The following is a 24,476-nucleotide window of genomic DNA, read 5'->3' on the forward strand; positions in this document are numbered from 1 at the left end:
CATACACACACATACCCTGACCGTGCATTCAAACGCCCCTCTCTCTCTGCAAAATGACACATTGAAATTCGCTTTAACTGGAACTAACAGGTCCCATTAACCCCCCAAAAAACATTACTTTTTGACTACTGCGCTACAATTGCTGCCGTTCTTGAGAATCTGTGTATAGGACATTTGTTAGTTATCGAGGTTCATGTAGATCTGCAACGGATTGTTTTTTTTATTGATTAGGGCCTGATCTTTATTTATCAATGAAGATTTTTTATGTATTTATTCGTTTTTATTTATCTTGACCCTCTCTGAAGCTACAAATAGGTTTCATTAAGCCCCCTGAGGGACTGAGAGAAAATGCATGACACTGCTCCTTACACCATAAATAAATACATATAAATATATATATATTTTTAAAAAAGGAAAATATATATATATATATAAAAAAATAATATATATATATATATATATATATATATATATATATATATATATATATATTTTCCTATTTGTATGTGTGTGTATATGTATATGTATGTGTATGTGTATATATATATATGTATATATATATATATATATATATATTATATATATATACTGTTTTACAGGACCTGGTTAGTGCACTTGGTTTGTTTTTGATTAAGTTTTAAATGAGATATGTTAAAGAGTTTTTGATTGTGATAATTTAATGGAAAAAAAGGTGGAAAGGCATTTATGAGCTTTTGTGTCTTCCTAAGCCTTTTTTTAGTCACTACTTAATATATAAACTGTTACTTTTGTTTATACAGTTTTGTTTGTACTTATTCTGTTATGTATGGTTACTGAATAAAAACATTGAACTAAAGTGAACTGAAATATCACTTTTCTCTCCAGTTTATGGCTATGATAAATGCTGTTTTTTGGTGATTTTAAAGGAAAACATGCCTTTCAAACCCGCTGGCAGGTTTTGGGGTTCAGAGGGTACTTACAAGAAATACAAAAATACAAACATTTAATGTGGTAAGTTGCAAATGCAAAGTGCTTAAAAAATATTATACATGCCTTAGCTGTTTTGCACTACGCCACCTACTTGACATATAATCTGGTTTATTAAATTTTAGAAAAATAGTTCCTCATCACACTTTCCTGGAGCAAAAGCTTTGAGAGATAGTTGAATGCTTAAGAAAAAAACTTTTTTTAGACCTGTTTCCTGGGTAAACCTGAACATTAATGTGTCTCTCTGAGGTATTTTTATTGTCTTTTTTGCATTTTGTGTCTCCTGGTGGTTGTTTTTGTCTGTTTTATGGTTATTTTGTATCTTTTTGAGGTAATGCTATGTCTTTTTTGGTTGTTTTGGGTCTCTTTGTGGCCGTTTTTTCTGTATTTGTTGTTAACTTGTGTCTCTTTGTGGTTCCTTTAAATCTTTTTGTGGTCTTTTTGTGTCTCTTTGTAGTCATTTTGAGTCTTTTTCTGGTTGACCTGTTTAGTAATTCATCCATGTGTGTTTCAAAACATTAGAATAGTTGTGGCCATTTCCATCTGCAGGACTATAATATCAGATCAGTGACTCATTAGACGTCTGTAGTGACTGTAGTGACTCTATAGACATCAGTCAATAATATGCAGAGACCCATCATATATGCATATCAACATGAAAGCCAAATTAAATTTCAAATAAGGCTCAATTAAACATTTTAAAAGAAAAAGAAACAATTTATTACATTCTTAAAACCACATATAATGTATCCCATTGGACAACAATATATATCGAGCTGTGTGACTCAGTTACTCTTGGACTAGTAATATACCTCTTGTACATTTTGTCATACAGGGAAAGAGAAGGGAGACAAACTATTCTTTTTTGTTTGTACCTAATCTTTCTTCAATTAAAAAAAATAGATCACTGACTTTACCAGACAAAAGTGGAGACACAAAGAAAAAAAAAGGTGGATAAAAGACTGACAAATAAATGAAAATCACAGCAAAAAGAAACATTAAACCCTAATAATGATTTTAACTCTGACTGATTTTGTTTTTTTTTTCTTTTTAAATTCCTATGTCTTGTAAATTTGATGTCACAATATTAGGACAAATGGGAAGGGGCTTTGACACTTTGTGAGTAACATTCACAAAAATAGAACTTACGTCCACAGTGATTATGGTTACGGGTCTCATCTTAGGTGCAAAAGGTGTGAGGAGCACAAGGCTAAAAGACGACACTGGTAATAAAGGGACGAGAGACCACAGCTAGCTCCCTGAGCGGCAGGTCCTCCTCAGACTCTGCTCAAGAACTTCACAGCAACCCGAGTAAGACATTATCATCATCATCATCATCATCATCATCATCTCAATGCAACCTTCAGAGAGCGTGTTGTTTATGTACATGGAAAATGTAAACAGCTATGGCTGACCTTGAGTGACAGATATGGAATAAGAGACAAAATTAATAGAACAGATTGACTGAAAACTATTAAGTCTTACTGGCATTGAGGCCCAACTCAAGGGGGCAGCTGGTAGCTCTGTCTGGCCTTAGTCTAGTGTCCAGTGAGGAAGAGGAAAGTATAAGTGCTTGGTGTTTGGACAAGTGTTTAGGACTAAAGGAGAGAGGAACAGCAAATGTACAAAATAATACAGTTGCTCCAACCAGCAAGGAGGGTTTATGATACATATCCTGGATCATCGTCGTTCTGGCCTTTAACCAACTGAAACATGAGTGAAAGACAGTTATACTACACCTACTGACTGACTGCTGCTGGTTATAAACAGGCGGGGAGACCCTGTGTGTCCCATTTTATCATACAGTTCATGAAGCCATCTTTTGCCTTGCTGTCTCTTGTCCTTAGTGTCCTTGTTTGTCCTCGTGTGCAGCGACAGCCTGAAAGCTCTCCGTTCATATGCAAGGCAATGTTTATGCGCCTTTGTTTGGGTACACTGTCCCTCCCCTGCTGTGTCGCATCTGCAACAAGTGTCCACCCCCGTCGCTTGCGCGGTGACGGCGCCCAACCCAGGCACCGTCAGGGCAAGGGGAGATTGTTGCCATGGAAACCTGAGAGTACTGTCAAGAGAGGAAGTAGTCCAGGCAACGAGTCCAAATATCAGCGCTCCTGAAACATCCGTCTTTTCTCTGCATCTCACTTCTACACTTCTCTCTCCCTCGCTCTCTGAACTGAACTCACACATTCTAACTCTCTCCATATATAGTCATCTATTTACATTCTTATTTAAAATATTTGTTTATAAATGTGTATATAAATTAAAGATAATTTCATCTTGTCCTGTCTCTAAGTGGCATTTACAAGGAAAGGGGTGCATGGGACTGAGGTTTCTCATTGCATTTACAAAAGCCTACAAAAAAAGGCAGCACCGAACACTGTCTAAATGTGAGTGAAACTGGTTCGTAGCCTAAGCCGTGAGTCACATCATGTCTGTGTGTTTATTTTCATTGCAGAGAAAATGACTCATGATCTTGGTCCCTAAGTGATGGTCAGTACAAGGATATTGTCTGTATGAATACGCAGGCGTACCATACTGAGATGCACTAATGTAGACAGAAATATTGACTGAGAGCTGTATTAATAGTGTCTGCATCAACTTCATTCCGATACTTTGTGGAAAACTCAGGGGTTTGTACATTCACTGTTGTTGGGTTCTGGCTTGTGCACTGGTGCTTATCGTTGAGGTACATTCATAACTGGTTGGGTGATCCATAGTGGATCCGATGTTAAAAACAAGTGTTAGAGCTTGGAGCTGTCTCATGCCTAGCGGGCTCTCATTATTAACGACACCCATCCGCTTGTTGTTAATGCTACAATATGCAGAGGACCATGAGCATGTGTGGTCTGTAGTGTAAGGTGCTTTGCCTGCTGGGAAAGTGGAGGACTACTTTGGGATCATGGGAGACGGAGTATTTTAAGTCCTGGATTGTCTCATAACTGCTGGTTGTTGAGCTTCAACATCTCTATCCTTCTCTGTCTCTCCTTTTTTTTTTTGCTTCCCTACCTCTTAATACACTCTCTCCATCTCTCTTGTTTCTCTATCTGTCTGTCTAACTGTCAGTGGAGTCCGGCAGAGACATCTCGCTGCCAAACACTTCCCGGTACAGTGGTGGGAAACTGTAGGCGGTCTCTGGGTGGACCAGACGGAAAAACTCGAGTTTGTCGATGTGGAGGTTACAGATAGACTTCATGATGGGCAGCTTGGACACCATCTGTGGGGACAGATGAAAAACAAAGCTAAGTTCAAGGTCAAGGTTACTTTATTGTCTCCCTTAAGAGAAAACTGTCTTGGATAAAGGGAAATTACTGCGTCAAATCAGACATTTGCTTTTTCAACAAAATAACAAAGTAAAATATGTCTACAGAAATTGCTCTCAAATCCACTTAGTTGTAGCATTGTAATAAAATTGCATAACTCTATAAATTAGTAATATAATCATAATTCCACTCCAAAGTAGTGTTATAACTTATTCTCAGTCATAACAAATAAAAAATTGATTGCAATTCCACTTATCACAGCATCATAGTAAAATGAACAAAACCAAAAATTAACAAAAAACTTTGAATTCGACTTTAAGTGGTGTAGCAGCTTAATTTGAAAGTGGAAAAAATCAGTTTCTACTTATTGAAGTAGCAGCATTACAATAAAACCTGAATACCAGCTGGTGATGCCATAATGTAAAACTGACTCTATCGTCACTCTAGAAAATCAATATAATATTCTTACATACACAAAAAACTCTGAATCCGCAAAGAAAGTGGTGTATTCTCGGCACAGACACTCAGTTCAGCTCATTATCAATATGGATCCCTAAGTATTTGTATGAAGTGACCAGTTTGATGTCCTGACCATGTGCGGCCACAGAACTCCGGTCCCCGATCGATCTAATGTCTGGCATCATTTCTACAGTTTTGCCTGTACTGATGTGAAATTGATGGTCAAAGCGGACAGTACAATTGTAAAATTTCACTACAGATTGATTAGGTTGGGAGCAGACAGGTTCATATATGTGTCTTTATGTGTGTACATTTCTATGAGGGGTTGTCACTTTACCTTGTCCAGTTTCTCGTCAGAAGCACCACTCTTGTGTAGACTGTGCTGCAGAGCCAGGTAAACTTTCTCCTGCAGTTTCTGAACCTTTTGGCCTTCTGTTAGCCAGGGTCGATCTATGGGGAAGAAATTAAAAAACCCATTAACACATAATTTTGTTTCTCCTTAAGAAGATTTCATCCACATTGTCCAACAGTTAATATTCTGCATCAGCTTGACACAATATGATGTTTACAAGGTGAAATATTCAAATTTAGAACTTGGTTTCTTGTAATCAAATGCACACATATGAGAAGTCTTGCACATAATTTGTACACATTTCCTTAAAATTCAACCTGACATTTCTGATATGTTTGGAAACTTAAGGATTTCCTCTAAAATTTACTTTAAAGGCCTTTAAATTCAAACCATATTAGGCCTCCAAACATGACCTCAAGGATCCGCAGGCTGCTGCTTTTAAAGATGTTAAGTATTATTTAAGAAAATGACCTCATGTACCAAGTACTTTCTTTGCTCTCTTGTACTGGCAATCCAGAAATGTGATAAAGAAGTCAGTGGCGAAAGTACATTTACTTAAGTACTGTGCTTATGTACAATTTTGAGGTGCTTGTACTTGACTCGAGCATTTCAGTGTTCTTACTATATACTTTTACTTATACTGTTTACCACTGCATCTCAGGGGTAAACAATGTACTTTTTACCCCACTACATTTATCTGATAGCTGTGTTACTTTTGAGGTCAAGATTTAAAACATACGATTAATTTTTAAAAAAATATTAAGCATTCTTCTAAACTACAGTGTCTTAAATTGTTAAAATTATCCCTACATTGACAACATTAAAATTCTGCTTACATAGATGCATCAATAATATTATTCAAATAATTTATATAGTGACACTCTGAGAGGGGTCATTTTGCATAAAGAGTACTTTTTTATACTTTAAGTACATTTTCTTTGAGTAAGGATCACAATATTTCTTCCACTACTGTCAGAAGTTGAAATTTAAACACACAGAGAAAAATGACCAGTTTTATAATGAAAAATCTTAACAAGTTAGCTAAATAATCTGCAAAAACACACTGAAACTCAACATGTGAGACATCAACAACAAAAAAATCTATTATGTATATATTGTGTTGAATATGTAAGCTGAAAATGGGCATCCTGCAGTTGCTACTGATTGTCAGTGTGACCTTCGTTACCAAGATTGGAACACTGAATAGACTACTATGATTTTGCAGTATAATCTTCTTGGAGCATGTTTGTGATTGTGGCCTGTGTGTATGTGTGAGCGAGAAAGCGATAAATGCAGGAATAATCACCAGGAGATAGAAGAACGGCAGCACTAAACAGAGCCATCTCTTCATCAGACAGCTGTAGACGGCAGAGTCCTTTCCCCAGGTCAAACACTGCGCTGACCAGGTCATCGCAGCCTGCAGAAACACAGGACATACATACATTATTGTCAGTCACAATAGCTCGTAGACTTTGACAGTCCTTTTAAAATGAAATAACTAAACCAGGATGACAGAGGCAAAAATGACTTATTCTGCTAGTGTTGGCCATATTGGCCCGGATGGGAAACTCTGGCTCCTCTTAGTGTAAAAATTCTATAATCAAATTTGATTCAGCTCACAGAGAAAAACGGATGTTTTGACTGGCATGATATATTGTTGTTAAAGTGACACAACTTGAGGTCCTAGTGACATATTTCCTGGTGAAATTGAATATTTGAATGGTGCACTGTTTTAAGAGCGACAAAAATCAAATCCTGGACTGATGGGAGGAGGATGAGGGGGAGATGGCTGAATTAGACATCAACCACATTATCATGAAAATGAAATGAAAAAAGTTTTGCCTAATGATATCCAAACATCTATATATCTCCCTGTCTCTCTTCTTGTTGCTCTGTTAGCTGCGACAACTCATTAAGGGGGAAGACTGTTGTTTTTTTGTTTTTTTAATTGACTGATGTGGTTTGCAAGTTGCCGAAAGTCTCACTTGATTTTTTTTTCACTGTTGTAAACACCCCTGAATGGAAGAGGAATAATCAAACAACTGAAACTAATTTACAGAAAAAGATATGACAGGACTTTTATCACAAATGCACAGATTTGATTGGCCAAGTAGCATCATGTGAGATGATTTAAAAACATTCATCTGGTCACTGAGGGTCTGGGGTAGCTGAACCAGTGCTGAGAAAGCTAGAAATGCTGCAGCAGTTAAAACAGAGATGCTCTGTTTAATAATTCTCAGTCATTCTCAGTCATACTGATTGTGTAAAAATGTGGAAATTATACTGATTTTTGACAAATATTTGGCATTTAACAAGAAACAAATTACCTGTTAACACAGAGACAAAGGATTAAAACTGCGAGCGTGTATTTCATTTCACTGGGTCTTGAAATTAGTTTATCGTTCTGTTTACTGCTGTGTTTAATGGTTTTTGTTTTTTTCCATTAGGCTGCATTATTAAACAGTTCTGGTACTAAAGCAACGAGACAGTGCTTCAGAAATTAGAAACCAACACTCAGCCTGAGGCTTTCAGTTACACCTTTTTTAAAGCTAGCTCTGGCTTTAAAATACTGCTGTTGATAAGATTGAAGCTGGCGATGCTGTCTTATGGAGTAATTTTAAGAACAATTGCCACAAACATGTAATTTAAAATAAAGAATCGCTTCAGTCGGTGCAGAGGAATCACTGTCGCTTTCTTTGGCATTAATAGTGATTATCACACAGTGCGTGTGAAAAAGCCTTTCTGACTTACGTAAAGAGTGCGAAACGCTAAGAGGCTTTTATGTGTCACCCTGTCAATTATCCGAATGCTTTAGCGCTTACACAACCACATCTGATCCTCACCAAGTGCTTTGAAGAAGTGAGCCGGGGCAAACTTCCCATTGAAGAAAATGGTGCTGTTGTTTACGTTGAAAGCTCGGCACATGCGTATCAGCAGGACTTCCAGACAGCCTGAAAGGGGAGCCACAGATAGAGGCAAAGACATGGAGAGATGGAGAGAGAGGAGGAAGGGGGGAGGGAGGGACAGAGAGGAGACAAGATGCTCCAACATGCACAAAACAACACAACAAAATGTAAATAATTTTGACCCGGATTGGTGCACGGCATATGTAATGACATTTTTGAACCATTAAAAAAATATCCACAAAGATTTTTTTTTAGTTCAAAAGATTTACATAGCAGGACTTCCAGACAGCCTGATATATATATATATATATTTATGTGTTGAATAGATAAAGAAAGTAAATGAATTTTTTGTTTCCAGAATCAGGTTTTCCCCCGTGTTCAGACCAGGTGTGTGTAATTTAATAAAACAAATAAACAGATGGCAAAAAAAGCAAAGGCAGAGGGTTGGAGACAAAAAAAACAGGAAGAAACTAAAGTTAGCAAATTTCAGACTTTGTTTACTTTGCAAGAAATAACTCCATGAATCGAGTATATGAGACATGAGCATTTTTAGACTGAACACTGACCTGCTTTCAGCAATATAATCTGATCATTCTGGCACAGGTCCATGAAGCCAGCAATGCGTTTGGCAAACTCCACCACATACTGAATGGCGTTGGTGATGTGGTGCGCGCACTGCTGCCACATCCACTCAGCTGACTGAAGAAAGTGACACAAAAAACAAACATGACGTCTACTGACATAAATACAGAATAAAAAAACACCATAGTAATCATTCAGCAGGAAATCACATTCAGTATTTGCATTAACCAAACAGATATTACTTTTTTTTGTATGACTAAAACAATGTATCAGCAAAATAAATAAAGTTAGTTTTTTAAAATATACTTATACTTGATATTGTATTTTTGCACTAATAAAATAATCTAAGCACCCTAGTTTTTAGGCTGAGCTGTTATTAATACTTTTCAGTGCTTCGAATGTATGACAAGAGCAGACTTGACACACATGAATTTCAAACCTTTAGTTTGGTGACTTTTATAAAAAATAACTTTTTGTCATATTTGTTGAAACCATGATAATATCCAGATACTAGTCCATGAGACAGGTAGTTTGTGAAAAAAGCATCATGTTCCTCTGCCTCCTCCTGACGCTTCTAACAGCCTAACCACATGACAATGAAAACAAAGCGATCCAAGTCGAGGAGTCTGTCGATCACTGCACGTGAACTGTGATCAAAGTGTCAAACTAGACAGCGCTGATCAAATATGAATAAAGATTCTGTAACTGCATCGCCTATTTCTCACCTCTAACTTTTTCAGAAACATATTTTAGGTTACTGTTTAGTTGTAAAATGAAAACGTTTGTGACCCGACCACCATGATGGAAACAGTCGAGCCAAATCGAACCACCACCCACCAGCCAGAGCAAACTTTACAGCTAAACAGTACAATAAAATACATTTCTGAAAACACTGGAGGTTAGAAATAGGCAATACAGTAACAGAATCTTGATTCATATTATATTTGATTAGCGCTGTCTGCAATCTGCCACAAAAGTTAATTTTTTCAACTTTGTCGAGGCAAATACCAAAAAACCTAAAAAAAAATCAAAGGAGTTTTGCAAACACATTGAATTTCTCATAGGAATGAATTGACTTCCAGTCGTCTGACATATGTACTGTGTGGAAAGGATAAAGTATGCATCATGTACCTTGTTTTGAAAAGCACGTGTTTCCTCAGGTGAGTATTGTACCCAGGTGAATCTCTTCATGTCGTCAGCGCTGTACTGGCACGTCTCCAAGTGTGACTTAACAATACTCTGAGTTATACGCTCTGCAAAAGATAAGAAAGAAAAGCATACACTGATGAAGTTCAGTGTTTTGTCACTCAGGTTGTTTGTGGTGGAAGCAGCAGGCTGAGTGTAACACTGGTATTATTTACATATCCACACATCAGCACGGCAGCACGACCTTGAATAACTAAATGCTTTGCACCACTCTGCTGTTATGTTTGCCAGTGATGCCCCCCGACGAGATTAAGTGCTAATGGCTCATCTTCTCATTTTATCTCCACAGCTGTTGGGATCTTTTCCACCTCCTGCACTTATAATACCCAACAGTCACAATATTTACTCACTGCTTCCTGTAAAAGTCCCCAGAGTCCTATTTAAAGCCTCATGCAGTTTGTTGTTGCCAGCAACCATAAAGATGTAAAATAAAATATAAATGTATTCTTCCCCAAGGCTTCCAGAGACACCGCTCTGAAAATGCCTTTGCTTTCGTCTATAAATACAACCGTATTTATAGCAACCTGCTGTCATCCCTTTATCTGTCTTTCCTGTTTTTTAGCTTATACTGCTTTGTGTCCTATGTTTTTAATATTGCTTGTTTCCTGCTTGTTTTTCACATTTTATCTTGCCCTTGTCTTGTCTGTTTCAATTAAATTTGCTCTCATTTCATTTAACTTCATTTCATTCATGATTCACTCTGACGTCAAAAATAAAAGCAGATAACAGTTGGAGGAAGTTTTGAGCTGCTTAAGAGCACCCAGCAAGAAAATTAGCATGAAAAACATGAGCAATAGAAGAAGATATTTAAAAAGGGGGCCTCACATATAAATGGCTCTTATTTTATCTTGTCTCGAGTATAAAGGCCTCGACCTCTTTTCATTAAAAGCAGCTACATACAAGGAGTTTTTAACTGGTTAGGAAACAGTTTCAATTTAATATTGATCTTCAAGAGCTACATTAGCAAACCACCAGCAAAAAGACTGGCTATTTCTATGCAGATATTCTTAGTGTTTGCCCTGGATCAGATTCCTCCCAAACCAGATGAAATTATTAACGGCACACAGACCAGAAGAGCCTATGTTTACATTTTCACAAGCAAATAAAATAAATGAAAGAAAACAACAAAAAAGCAAAAAGGGAAAATGATAGAGCACGGGCCAAAACATGAGTCAACCTTGGTCAATTATACAGCAGATGGAGAGAATTTGGGGACTTGAAAGGATTCAAAAGTAATTCTGAACTGAATTTGAACTCTTTTTCCTACACAGGTGTGTAATATGTCTATTCTATTTATGATCAGATTGCAAGATGCGGTTTTTTATCAATATACAAATTTACGTAGGTGCTGAGCTTTTCTCAGGTTTCAGAAGTTTAAATGCTAGTTAAGAAACCTGATGTCGATCCTGATGTTAAAGGGTTCTTATTACACTCAAGCGCTTCAATAAAAGTACTCAGTTACATTACAGCGCTGTGGAAACATTACTGCTTTCATCCACAGGGGGTGCCAAAATCAACACAAAATGAGAGAAATTTGTAAAAAAAAATTGTAGTTGCTTGAAGTACATGAAGGCCCCAGCCACAAGTTGAGACTTTGATGTATTTTCACTGTGACACTTTGTGTTTGTGTTGGTAAGGAGTGAATAAAAGAATAAATTATTTGTCCATTATCATAGTCAGTACTCACCAAGGTCTGTTATTGAGCAGTCATCAGGCAGCTGGTCCAGCAGTGTGTGTGTGTGTCCCAGCAGCAGATGAGTGTGACTATGCAGGAGCTGGATCCCATTGCCGTCTACCCCGTCCAGCATAGTCTGCTGCGGGGAATTCTGATTAGACAAGGATGAGGAGGAGGATGAGGACGATGAGTTGGAGGTGTTGCCGGTGCTGGCTCCGCCACCACCAAGCAGCTCCAGGCTGCAGTACTCGCTGGCCTCTTCAGGGGTCAGAGGCAGGTCAAACAGGTCAGGCAGTGCTGCGATGTCATCCAGGTCACTGAGGGTGGAGCTGGAGCCCCCACTGCTGTAGGACCGGCTCAGACCCTCTTCAACATCCTCACCGCCACCACCGCAGACAATGTCTTCCTTGGGTAAAGACAGAGCAGTGGCACCCACGCCTGCGGAGCCCACACACTCCTGAGACTTCTGGTGTTTTTGCACTTCAGCGTAGAGGCTGTCACGCTGCTTCTTGGACATACGACCAAACTTGACCGCTGCAGAGATAAATTGCATTTCATTAAAGCCAGGGTTTCCATGGTCAAGTGATAGAATTTCACAATCACATATCCCAGGCCTGGAATAGTCATGGAAGACTATTCAAAGTTTTGGAAAAACCATAGTAATGTGTTGTGTGTAAAACAAAACAAGCTGGGCAAGAAAAACAAATATTTTTGGTCCTTGAAAAATCATGGAAATGTTATAAAACTGTATCCATAAAAATGTGTGGGAACCCTGTATAGTAGAAAAACAAAACACAACTCATACTATTAACACTTAGCATGTGACTTAAATGAAAAAAATCTTTTATTCATATTATTTACTTTAGCAAAGAGATTTCGCTGGTTTGCTGTGGTCAAACATAACCAGTTTCACATCTTTTTCCTGCAGCTGTCACCTCAATCTAATTGTAATATTTCTGGCTTAGACACTTCTGCCACCTTATCCATAAGTACTGTATGTTCCAGTCCCTATATCCAGTTTGCATGATGACAGTCCGTCACCTCTGCAGCCTCTATATACTGTATACTTTTTCAGAAGAGGGCAACAAGTGGTGAGCCCTCTCACGACAGCTGATGTGAAACATTAGCACTGTGCACTTCAAATTCTCCTGGTATCAGCTTTAAATTAAAGGAACAAACGCACTCAGAGAAACACATCTACTAAACTTCCCCTCCGTGACAGAAAGATAAATAAACCTCACCTGTGGTGAATTATGAAGTTCACTACTGAATGCCATAGTTAAAGGAAGTGTGTTTAAAAAATACAGTGCATTCTTTGTGTGTTTACCATCTCTGCTCATGCCCAGAGCCAGACACTTCTGTAGGCGGCAGTGCTGGCAGCGGTTACGGTTAGTTCGGTCGATCAGGCAGTTCCGCTGGCGGGAACAAGAGTACATGGCATTGTTCTGCTGGCTGCGACGGAAGAATCCCTAGACGCACAAACACACACATGCAAACACTGTGAATGACACGCACATTTATTTGAGGTGAAACAGGTTGGTTGGTGATCAGGAACCTCGTTTACTCTCTGTGTTCCCTCCTCACCTTGCAGCCTTCACAGGTGATGACTCCATAGTGGATTCCTGAGGACTTGTCCCCGCAGATCTTACAAGGGATGACCTCGATCTGAGCTGCAGGAGCAAAAACAACATTGACGAGAGCGGTTAGATTATCACACAGAGTGAGGGAGAGATTAGACTATCAGCAAACATCTGCTTAGCCAAGTGCAGCAGTTACATCTTTTCCTTGTTTGATGCTAGTGAGTCATACTGTGGACTGTTGCCAAAAACAGTCATATCTAAACACTCACACAGTATTAGGTGACATGATTCACTGATTCAAACATGACATACTTTCACAGAAGACCTTATTTGACCTAATTTGAACGCCAGACTTTATCCGAGATTTTGTCAATGATTTTCTGTCTAATTTTTGATTTTTGAGGCTCTCCAGTGGCATCTGTAAGGCACAAAAACTGCTCTTATCAAATTGTATAATTACTTACAGATCACTGCTGATTCTACCTATTTAAAAAGAATATTTATCAAACTTTATTTAACAAAAAAACCCAAAAACCTCAAGATTAAAAATAGTGTCCTGACCCAGACAGGCAGCATAATAAGTTACCAACTGACACCATAGAAAAAAAAATCCAAATATACATCTTTCAATACAAAAAAGAGTTACTACAAGAAAATAACTAAAAAGTCATAGTTTGCTTCTAAACCTCACTAGTTAGTTTTTATTTTATTTTTTTAAAGATCCTCTTTACCTCCTGTCTCATCTGGTGTTACCTAATATACACTTATGGTCCAATGTGTAGGATTTAAGGGTATATAATAGCAGAAATCTTCATAATCTCCATAACTACATTTTCATTAGTTTACAGTCATCTGAAACTACAAATGTTTTTGTTACATATAATGAGCTGTTTATATCTACATATGGAGTGAGTCCTCTTCCATGGAGTCCGCCATGTTTCAACAGTAGCCAAGAATGGACAAACCCAACACTGTCTCTCGATTGGGCCATTTGTGTTTTCACGTCAGCCATTGTAGTTCTTCTGCACGCCTGGCACACGGGAGAAGTTTCTTTGGTTGCAATCTGCAGGCTCACCACTAGATACCACTAAATCCTGCACACTGGACCTTTAATACTCTCCATTTATTTGTAGCCATTTGGGCAAATCATCAATAAACATATCAACCATTACTAATGGTATGCAAATGATCCAGCTAATACAATTAGTTTCATTTACACCCGACAAGATGGCTAATTATCCTAAATTTAATCTTCCTCTAGAGTGCTGACTGCAAGAGAACTGCTCCCCACTTAATGACAAAAAAATATGAGATCCTTTAATCTTAATTCTTGGCTGTTTCGCCATCACAATAAGCCCAACAAATTTCAGACACAATTTTTGCCTCTGTTTTGCTGATCATTAATGTTGTTCCATAATGTTTCCACTGGCTATAAACCTCCGCCAAAATTAGCTCCTTTGTATCTTCTGTAGTCCTTGAAAAGGTCGCCCATGCTTTTATCTTGTCACAGTTAAATTGCTGTAACTCTGTGTACTCCACGCTCTATGAGAAGGGCCTTCAGTTGATCTGAATGCAGCTGCAAAGCTTTTAACAATCTCTATTTCATGAGTTGTTGTGTTGCACATATCCTTGTCTCCCTTCTCTGGGAGCCCTTGAATCATATATTTTTATTTTTTTAAGATTTTACAATCTTAAAGGGTTAAGACTCATAGATACATTTTGTTTCTGAGAACAGTCTGTTATCCTGAGGTCAGTCCCTCTGGTTAAAACATGCCTCATTAGTGGAGGCGGCCGTGTCTTTGACTGTTAACCGAATATTAGTAAAAGTAGGCCTGTAACACAACCCTTTCTCTTATCCGATGTTTTTGTAAAAACTCAGGATTAACCGAAAAGCATTCATGTTTTGTCAATACTATTAGGAACATTTTGGAATCTAAAACAGAGACAAATCCTGTATTTTGCACCAGATTGCAGTACTTGAAAATAAAAACACATCTTACATTGATGGCACCTTATCTGAAAAAAAAACCAAAACTGTTGCAATAAGCACATGCAGTTCAAGAGAAGATAACTTGAAACAGTTTGTCTGCACCCTTCATGTGGCCCCCATGAGGGAACAGAGTACACAAACAGATAGGGAGTCACATGACACTCGCACACATGACATGCACACAAAGGCCCCTTCTTTCTTGACCAAAGAAAAAAACAACAGCAGCTACATCACAAGATAGTTGTTGCTCAGCCCTTCTGCATGAAATCTTAGACTGGTGTACAAAATCTCATTTGCACCGCATGTAAATGGAAAACCACTTTTTGAGTGAGAAGGACTTGTTGCACTCTTGGGTACTGGAAAACACAAGTTTCCACTTTTCTTCTCTAATGACACAGTCGGCTGTCTCTACTCTAAAACTGTTGACTAAAATACTCCAACTGATCAGGGCAGCTGCAGGCATGCAATGGAAAAATATCTCCCTCCCTCCCTTCCTCTCTTTCTCTCAGGTTCCCCTCCACCCCTCCCTCATCTCTCGATTATATAACTCTCATCTGTGAGCATTCCTCACAACACTCATTCAGCAGGCTCACTCTAGCAACACTGACACCCCGCCCTTCTGCAGACTCGCTCTTTCCTACTGGCTGAGCGGTGCTCGCAGCCTCCTTGGTATTGGCCGAGTCATCTGTCACTCGGGCGCTGTAGCCTGTCAGCCCATGTGGACATTCTGTCCTACTGACACACTTTCCCACTGCAGGGGGAGAGGGAGGAGGGAGGCGTGCACGATCCCGACGCTCCGCAGACCAGTTTTAAGGTGGAGCTGAACAATGCTCAGACTTCCTCATAAAACACCTCCCTGAAGGCTCGTAGATTATATCAGAAAACTGGCCAAGTTACATAACGACAAAATTAAGACAGCAAGGCAATGACAATAAGCCTGAAAAGTCCACATAGCAGTTCAGTTAGTACTCAGCACTGGACGACACTGATTTCCCATATGAGAATTTCTGTGTGGATTGACTTCACTTTGCTGTTTTATTAACGAGAAACCACTTTTGATGTGACTGTAACGGCTCAAACTGTACCTGGCAACAGTCCACTCAAAGCAGACAAACTCTGAACTTGAATGTCAGCTATTCGACCCGCTCCCCACACCCCAGCCTTTGACATTGAGCCTCTGCTTCAACCCGATCTATTCTTGTCCTGTGCTGAGAGCCAGAATTACACAGATGCCCAGCCGCCCACCCCTGCTGCTACAACCACACGTACATGCTTCCTCACTCCTCTTCTCTGACTCTCTGCAGAAAACCAGGCACAACCCAGAGACTGTAAAATATTTATATATCCTTTATGCTCTCTCTTTTTTAATGAGATGGTGTTGTCTGTAAACTGATAAATTAAAAATTACAACCCAGTTAAACCTCTTCAAGTGTCTAAGATTTAGGGGGCTGTATTCGCAAGAATAGAATATAATATGACAATATACAATTATATCTATATACAGAACAGGTCCTCTCCCAGAAAGTCTGCAATGTTGTCTCTACAGAGGCCCAGAACGGGCAATTTACGTTTTTGCATCGGCCGCCATGGTTCTACACGCTTGCCACATGGGAGAGGTATCAGTCCTGCAACCTCACCTGTAGGTGCTATTAAATCCTACACACTGGAACTTAAAGTACAGAAAATGAACAGGGAAATAACGTCTTTTAGCGCTGAACCAATAGAGAGAAAAATAGAGCTGCAGCAAACTATTATTTTAGTAATTAAATACTATTATCCATTATTTTCTTGATTGGTCAAATCATTGTTTGCTTTAGAAAAAAATCATCAGAAAATACTTAAAAATTACCACAAACATTGGACAAACTGTCCAAAACTCAACACTAGTCTGTTTATTGTCATATCATACTTAAAAAAATCACCATATGGATTTACCATATAACCTTACAATATATGTGCACATTTGACAAGCTAGAACAAGTGCGCTTAGTGCTTCAAAAGCAACTTTAACAACTGCCGTTCAATTTTCTGCCTACCTACAAATTTGATCAATTGAATGGTCTTTTCATATCCACAGAAAACACTGCTGTTATGAGACAAACACTCGGTGATAATGAGCCCACTTAACAGACATGACAAACTGTCTGTCGACATTAATAGAGACACAGCACTAATGTTAAAGCAACATTTACCTTTAACCCTGAATATTACTGCTGACCTGCGCTAAAACACCGATCTAAGGCATCTGACCTTTAACTCTCAGGAGAGACTCTGCATTCCAAGAAAATCAATACCAACCCTGGTTTTTGCTAACATGATGAATGAAGGCTGCACGCAGCGCTTTACATTTCCCTCACACTAACACAACTAACCTCGTTACAAAATGCAATAAATGGTTTGAAATTAACGGCAAACAAAGAGCGTTGCTTAAACATGGCTGCTGTTTGAGCAGAAAGCAGACTACTTTATGAGGCACACCCAAGCCTTTGCACAAAATAAACTGGGAACAGACACTTGAACAGTTCAGCTGCAAACACGCTGGCCCCAGTGTGTTTTTATCAGCCAGCTAAATGTGCAACCGTGTTATCTCTGCAAAAGGATAATTCACTTTGGGGTGGGATAGAGAGAGACAGAGACAAATCACAGACTTTTTTTCCTCCAACTGTTCACTTCTTGGTGAGAAACAAGCAGCTCCTCCTGCAGGAGCCGTATGCGAAACAGTCAGTGTGTCAGTGTGTCAGGGTGTCAACGGCATGTCAATGGAAAAATAGATGAAATTTGACCCTCCACATGTTCACCACTACATACGTGCAAGCATGCACACATCACTTTTCTGTTCTATAATCTTACTCATGGGCGGATAATGAGAAAATGGGCCCCTGGGCACAGATATGAAAAGGGCCCCACCACCTCTCTTATATAACTGCAAGAAACACAGAATTTGTGGTTCTTTTGTAATGTTTTTGTATTTGTTTGCTTATTAATGAGGTAATTTTGTGTCTTTATGTAGACATTTGGGTCTTACTGAGGTAATTTTATGTCTGTTTGTGGTTGTTTTATGTCTTTTGTTGTCATCTGGGTTTCTCTGAAGTAATTTTGTGTCTTATTGAGGTTGACTGATTTTTATGTCTCTCAGGTAATTTTGTGTCTATTTTTGGTCAAAATTCTGTCGTTTTGCCATCATTTTGTGTCTCCTTGTGTATGTTTGTTGTCTCCTTGATGTTGCTTTACGCCTTTTTGTAGTTATTTTGTGTCTCTTTGCAGTTTCTGTGCATCTCTTTGTAGTCATTTAAGACTCTTCCTAAACAGTACATATAAATTTGAGACACACTTTGTAAGTACAGGCCAGGGAGCCCCCTGACAGTCTGGGCCCCTTGGCCTGTGCCCGAGAGGCCCTTTCAGGAATCCATCCATGATCTTACAACCTGTTTATTGCAAGTACAGGCTGTTTGCTTCTTAAGCAAGCCCCAAAAACGTTCAGACTGAAGCTAAATGCCCTTGAGCATCTGATTGACGCAAAGCTCAATAATAGCTGGTTAATTTCTTTCATCACAGCAAGAGAAGATGCACCCAATAGGAGGTGGGGGGCCTTGTGCTTGAGCTTTTCACATATTAGCAACGCTGAAGCACTTGTTGTGTCATGCCTCACAGTTGGGTGTAGGCTTGTGGCGTGGCACAGAGCTGGATCACAACAAATCCACTGTGGTCGCCCTTGTCACCTCTTCCTCTTTTGAAATCATGTCGAGAGTATGGGAATGTTTTCCAGATTGTTTTATTCCCGTAACACGAGGTGTTTGCAAACCCTCAAGGCCAGCTGAGATAAACCCAAAGAGGGCAGATATGTATTCTCAGATATGAAAACAAAACCATTTGTTTTCTCATCCTCTGCTTGAATCTATAAACTCATTGCACTTGACACTTTGTAGCACACAGCCCCATTCTCTGACATGCCCTAAATGGTTTCATTTCACTTTCTAAGAATGATACTATTAACATAAAACTGATGACTTCACTCACATATTCAAAATGCATACATAATCTGGCTGCTGTGCATTCAAATCAAGGGGCTCTATTTTAAAAGATGCAAATACCAGCGGAGGCCAAGCTGAGGCCCACAGAGGGGGGATTAGAGCAAAGAATTCCATAGGCCTCTTCAACCAGCCGTCAGCATGTGTGTCTCATGATCTTTCACTACGTCTTTATGTAATGAATACATTCTGCAGAAGATGTGGACTCTGCTATCCAGTACAGTAAACCGCGGGAAGCGCCCAAGATCCAGACATCCAACAGCCCTCTGAGAGCCTGTCAGCATGCCAGAGGACTAATTGAGATTGCAAATGTGTGTATGCATGTTCAAACTGGGGAAAAAAATGCTGACATGCTTTTCTAACGAGGAAACAGCAGGTTGAACAACTAACCTACATTTTGAGTGCAGCGAGTGGAGAAAGGGCAGTGGTTTGTTTGCATTTGGATATCCTGCCCCCCCCACCCCCTACACACACACTTTATGGGTGAAAAAAATTCATCTCTTCCTCCCCTGCCAAAAAAAGAAGAAATAACAAATGCTTGCAGCTAATTTCCTGTCCTGCATAACAATAGCATGTCATGTCAGACAAAACTGTTACACAAGAACAGAAACATTAGTAAACATTAGGACAAGGATGATTTATCCCTCAGATGTCTTTTTGCCTATTCAATCCTTAAACCATGGGCAATTTCTTTCAAAAACATGGGAAAAGTGCAATAAGCTAACTGGGGCGAAATGACCCAAAAACTGCAAGAAATTAGTACATTTAGAAAAAGCTAAAAAAAGAAAAAGCTAGGGGAAAACAATCTATAATTATCGTAATTACTTTTTTAAGTTTATGTTTCCGAGTCTAGTTGGCCTTGTTTTTTACTTTTTATTTCTTTAACCATTATTCAGGCAATTTCTTGTAATTTTTACTAGTTTCTTGCTAATTTGCTCACTGCCGCCTTCTCCTGTCTTTGAAAGAAATCAAGCCAATTTGCTCAGGTTCTAAAGGGTTAAATTATGATCTGTACTGATGCAAGTAAAAAATGCTGCACTAAGATGAGTTTCTTGTAATTTTTTTTGAGATATGCACACAGGAAGGTATATCTTTCTGGGATGCAAAAAGTATTTTACTATAAAAAGGACCTCAATATTCCTTTTAGATATATTTGGTGTCTATTTTTAGTATTTCTATATAAGGGCATTTCAATTAAAACATATTACAGATAAAAAAAACAACCAGATCGCTGAACATAAACAACATTCCTTGTTAATGAAAATGATCTGCTGTCCTCTGCCCAAGTTCATACTCAGCCTGTCATTGAGCGTCAGTGCGCGCCTGTAACCGCACATGGCGCTGCACGCCCGGCGGCTCGGCGCTTCCCAGAGCCTCTCCCCCTCCCTCCGCTGCGTATGCTGTATAATGTTGGGTGACATAACTAGGTCAGTGGAACAGCCAGATCCCTCTCCCTCTGTGCACTCACGCAGTCGGCCATGCTGGCACAGCCATCATATCACAACATCACACAACTACTCTAACACTGCTCAGAATTATCTTGTAAACCCAGAAATGCGAAAGCAAAGTTTGTAAGCATCTTCAGCAATGTTTTGTTAATATATATATATACATATATATGTATATATATACACACAAAATATCACACGATTAGAAGGTTGTGTGCCAACAAATGCCAGAAAATAGCTTCTTTAATGCAATTGCGCTCAAAATGTTCACAATTTAGGTTTTAAATTCACCTGATCATAAACCTGATAAACTCGTATAACACATCTCGATTACATAATTGCAGTTTTGGTTAACAACAACCTCCTCTCATGCCCCTCCCTCTCCTTATTGCATAACTCTAACATGGATCCCTTAAAATTTACAGAACTCCCAGGTGAGACGTGATTCACATTTCACAAAAGCAGACACATTTGACAACGCTATGAATCATAAAGCAAAAATTACGCATGTGAGCAATTAAAGTCTCAGACTGATTTCACCATAAAGAGAGCACACCAGAAATGATTTAAGAAAAAAAAATATCTGTTTAAGTGAATTATCATACTTGAACAGTGTGCCTCCAGCTGTTAACACTGCATGCTGAACTTCAGCGTGGAGCATGCAGCCTCGGGCTCCGTGCAGCTCTAATCCAGTCATGAGGGATTAATGCGCACTGGGAGAAAAACAGGCGCACTCAAGACCCCGTGTGCACACATGTGGCCGTAGAAGTCCTGTACCAAACCACACTGCCATCAAGTTTAACTAAACATGCACAGATTTATGTCATATTAAAAACAACTTACCTCTCATTTTGATGTTTTCTTTCTCTTAGTTACACGATATAAAAAAAACTCGGCTACATGTGGTTAATGTAGTTGACAGGATAGAGGAGAAATAACCGCTGGAGCCAGAGTGAGCTGGCGCTGTAAATATTAACTTCGTCCCGGCTGCAGAAAGCTCTCGTAAAGCACGGCCAAAAACAGAGAAAAAAAAACAACTACCCGAAACTCCTCTCGTCTATCGCTCGGTCAAGTCCGAGCGAAATAAAAGAGTGAATAAAGTCGCTTTGGATCGCATCGTAACCGTCTCGGCGCACTGGCGAATAGATTTGGCTCAACTTTTTTGACAGAATAGTCCCACGGTGAACGACCGGTGATCGGACCCCCCCTCTGTGCTCTGCTTTCCTCTCAGTCTACCCTGCTAACCTACTTTCTCCAAGCGTGGACTCTCCCATGATCTCACTGCCGACAGCTCCTCTCGCAGCTCTCGCGGGAGCGCGCAGTCGGGAGCGAGTTTAAGGTGGCTGGGCGAACGACTGATTATTGCTCATTGTAGTGAGAAATAAATATGAGCCCTTACAGGAAATAATAGGAATGAGTTCTGCTTTAAAACAGTAATTGGTGAGTGCTGTTCACCCTCTTCATATAATTTACACCACTCACTAACAGTGCAGAATGAAGCCTGGAAACCGAGTAGATTTACAGGTATTAGGTTAAAAAAAAAAAAGCCAGCAAGAAGCTATAAAAACATGCTCTTGGTTTATCACAGAGCTGAAACCTTGTTCACCAAGTATGTACTTTATTTGCATTAATTGTGTTGACCTGGATAACTTTATATAAACATTTGGTAAACATATAAGCCTAAAGATTGACTTAAGGCAGAAGTTTTACATAAATACAGTCGAGTATCAGAAATGCCCCAAATTCCCTGCTTCCTGCTTTAAAATGTTGTTTTTTTTGTCACCTCACATGATTGTAAAAAGTTTTCTTGCATTTGGACAGTTTGTCATAGAAATGAGACATAAATATGCAGTATGGCCTTATGATCAGCCATTGTTATTGTCTTTTGATATTATATAAACCATATGATTAATTAAAAAAAAATTAAAGGGGGTGAGTGGGGTTAGTTTAAACCATGGGCATAAGTTTGGTTTTGGAGAAGTCGGTTGTACACCATAACACAGATGGTGTGGTGGTGCCTCATGGGCCCCCAGGTGCACCTGGCTTTGAAGCCAATTTATGTAGTGGCCAAAAAGTGGAATTACAACTCCTGGTTTGTCGCTTGATGCCATTGGGCCCAAAAAGAAATTTCTTCCATTGGCTTGAGACATCAGTAAATCAGGTAATAATGTTTTTTGAGCCTCACTCGACATGACTCATTTCACTATCAGCATTTGATCCATTCAGTCTGATAAATTTGAAAAGTTTAGAGCCTCACAATTATTTTATTTTATTTCCATTCAAGTTAGCAGAGTGCTAAACTGTAAGCTGCCAGCTCAACTCTTGGGAGTCTTAAGTGCGTCTGCTCGTTGGGCCAAATAATGCAAAAGCAGTGCCAATCATTTGGGTAATTTTATAGACAACAGTTAAACATTTTTTGCTTCATGCGCATTAATGAACAACCTTCATAGAAATGAATGGAGGCCTGCCTCAGACACTGTATCCAGGTCTCTTTGTACATCCATGAGTCCACCCCCAGAATAAAAGTAACAATTTGACTATCATTTAACTGCATTTCATTATTCTTTTAGGGCCTACAGTAACAAAAAAAATCCTGGAAATAATTAAATTGGTCCACATGCTAAGTTTTGCCAGTATAGTACTAAATATGTTACTCTTCTATGGCATGTTTTTTGTAGTACATCAGAGCAAAATCAGAACGAAAGAAACATGAATACAGACAAGTGCATTTAAATCTTACTGCAATAAAGAGGAGGGCTGCTGCAGAGACTAATTTTGTGGACCTGTAAAATATTAATTTGAGCTATTGTACTCAAATGAGCTGCACTCCGCTACACTGTTCTTAGAGGAGTATCGTTGAGAAAATATCCTTGGCCACTCTCCAAATAATTGTTCACCATCACTTAATTTATCCTCAGTGGAGCAGCTTCAGAGTTTACACCCAGTAACCTCGTAAAGTTTGATCCCTGGCAGTCTGGTTTCTGTTTCGTGTTAACATTTCTGTACTGGATGTGCAGTATCATATCACAGGAATACTGCTACTTTTTGAATCTCGGTATGTTATACACAAACAAATTTTTTTTTTTTTTTTGCTTGTGCTTCCTTTGCACATTTTGTACTTTGAAAAAAGCAGCAGCTCATCTTTCCTGCTGAATCTATGAATAAAGAGGATTCTGATGTGTGCTCGGGACAGTGTGTGACGGTGGGTGCTGATGAGGAGGTGGATGGGTGCTGACGAGGGGGGTGTTGCTGCAGCGGGTGGCCTTATGATGCAATGCTCTGGCAGCAGTGTTATGAAACAGCATGAAGGCAGAGATTACTCAAACTAGGTTAGTGGAGCAGTCGAGCACAGAGCACCTACAGTCACAGATTCTTTTTCTGTTTCTCACACACACATACTCACCCACTCACAAAGACACAGGCGCTCACATTCTTCTGTTTTTTTCCCTCTCCAAACCCTTTCCCTCTGCCTCTACCTTGTTTTTCCATGCGTAATCTCGTATCTTTTTTTATTTATACACTTCCTCCTCTCCTTTGTCTCAACATAAATGAAACATATCCTGAGAGCTTGATGTTTTTACTCATGCACACATCTTCAAATCCCTATTTTTCTAACGTTTTCTGCACCACTTTTTCCTCTCAGTCGTTTATGTCCGCTGTTTTTCCCTCGTTCACCCATCTCCTCTAAAGCCCCTCTGTTCTATGTCTCCCTTGACAACGGCAGTGACACTTTGACCTTAGCTCTTACGTAACCGCTGTGCAGCTCGGTTAGACAGCAGAGGAGGGAGAGAGACGGAGAGGGAGTGGGAGGAGGGCTTCGGCGTGGCTCGTTCTATGGCAGACATTTTGTTGCCCGATGATAAAATAGAAAAGGTGAAAGAAGAGGCAAGGAAGAAGAAGAGCTTAGAGCTGGAGAAGGATTTTGGGAGGTTGCCAGCAGCAGCATAATAGGATGAGGGAGCAGATGGTGGGGGGAGAAATGATACATAAATGGACGGATATTTACATCATAGACTTTGTGACAACA

The 24,476-nt window shown here is 39.3% G+C and overlaps 1 protein-coding gene across 1 annotated transcript; it reads right to left on the minus strand.

The window, feature by feature from the left end:
* Window positions 1-1,662: 1,662 nt before the first annotated feature.
* Window positions 1,663-21,741, minus strand: LOC121951407 (nuclear receptor ROR-beta-like). The gene is made up of 10 exons (XM_042497718.1): window positions 21,293-21,741; window positions 12,988-13,073; window positions 12,731-12,872; window positions 11,416-11,937; window positions 9,654-9,775; window positions 8,507-8,639; window positions 7,878-7,985; window positions 6,341-6,451; window positions 5,020-5,132; window positions 1,663-4,177 (listed from the first exon to the last, which is right to left on the minus strand). The coding sequence occupies exons 1-10, from the start codon at window positions 21,297-21,299 to the stop codon at window positions 4,016-4,018; spliced, it is 1,506 nt and encodes a 501-aa protein (XP_042353652.1). The 5' UTR covers window positions 21,300-21,741; the 3' UTR covers window positions 1,663-4,015.
* Window positions 21,742-24,476: the final 2,735 nt, after the last annotated feature.

The sequence above is a fragment of the Plectropomus leopardus genome, chromosome 12, assembly GCF_008729295.1.
Source record: "Plectropomus leopardus isolate mb chromosome 12, YSFRI_Pleo_2.0, whole genome shotgun sequence".
NCBI lineage: Eukaryota > Metazoa > Chordata > Actinopteri > Perciformes > Serranidae > Plectropomus > Plectropomus leopardus.

Excerpts from the sequence above, each read along its gene's own strand:
- LOC121951407 (XM_042497718.1), bottom strand. Across the intron at positions 11,938-12,730 it reads TCTGGGCATGAGCAGAGATG|CGGTCAAGTTTGGTCGTATG; the intron begins GTAAACACACAA and ends TTATCTCTGCAG. Across the intron at positions 8,640-9,653 it reads CACGTGCTTTTCAAAACAAG|TCAGCTGAGTGGATGTGGCA; the intron begins GTACATGATGCA and ends CACTTTCTTCAG.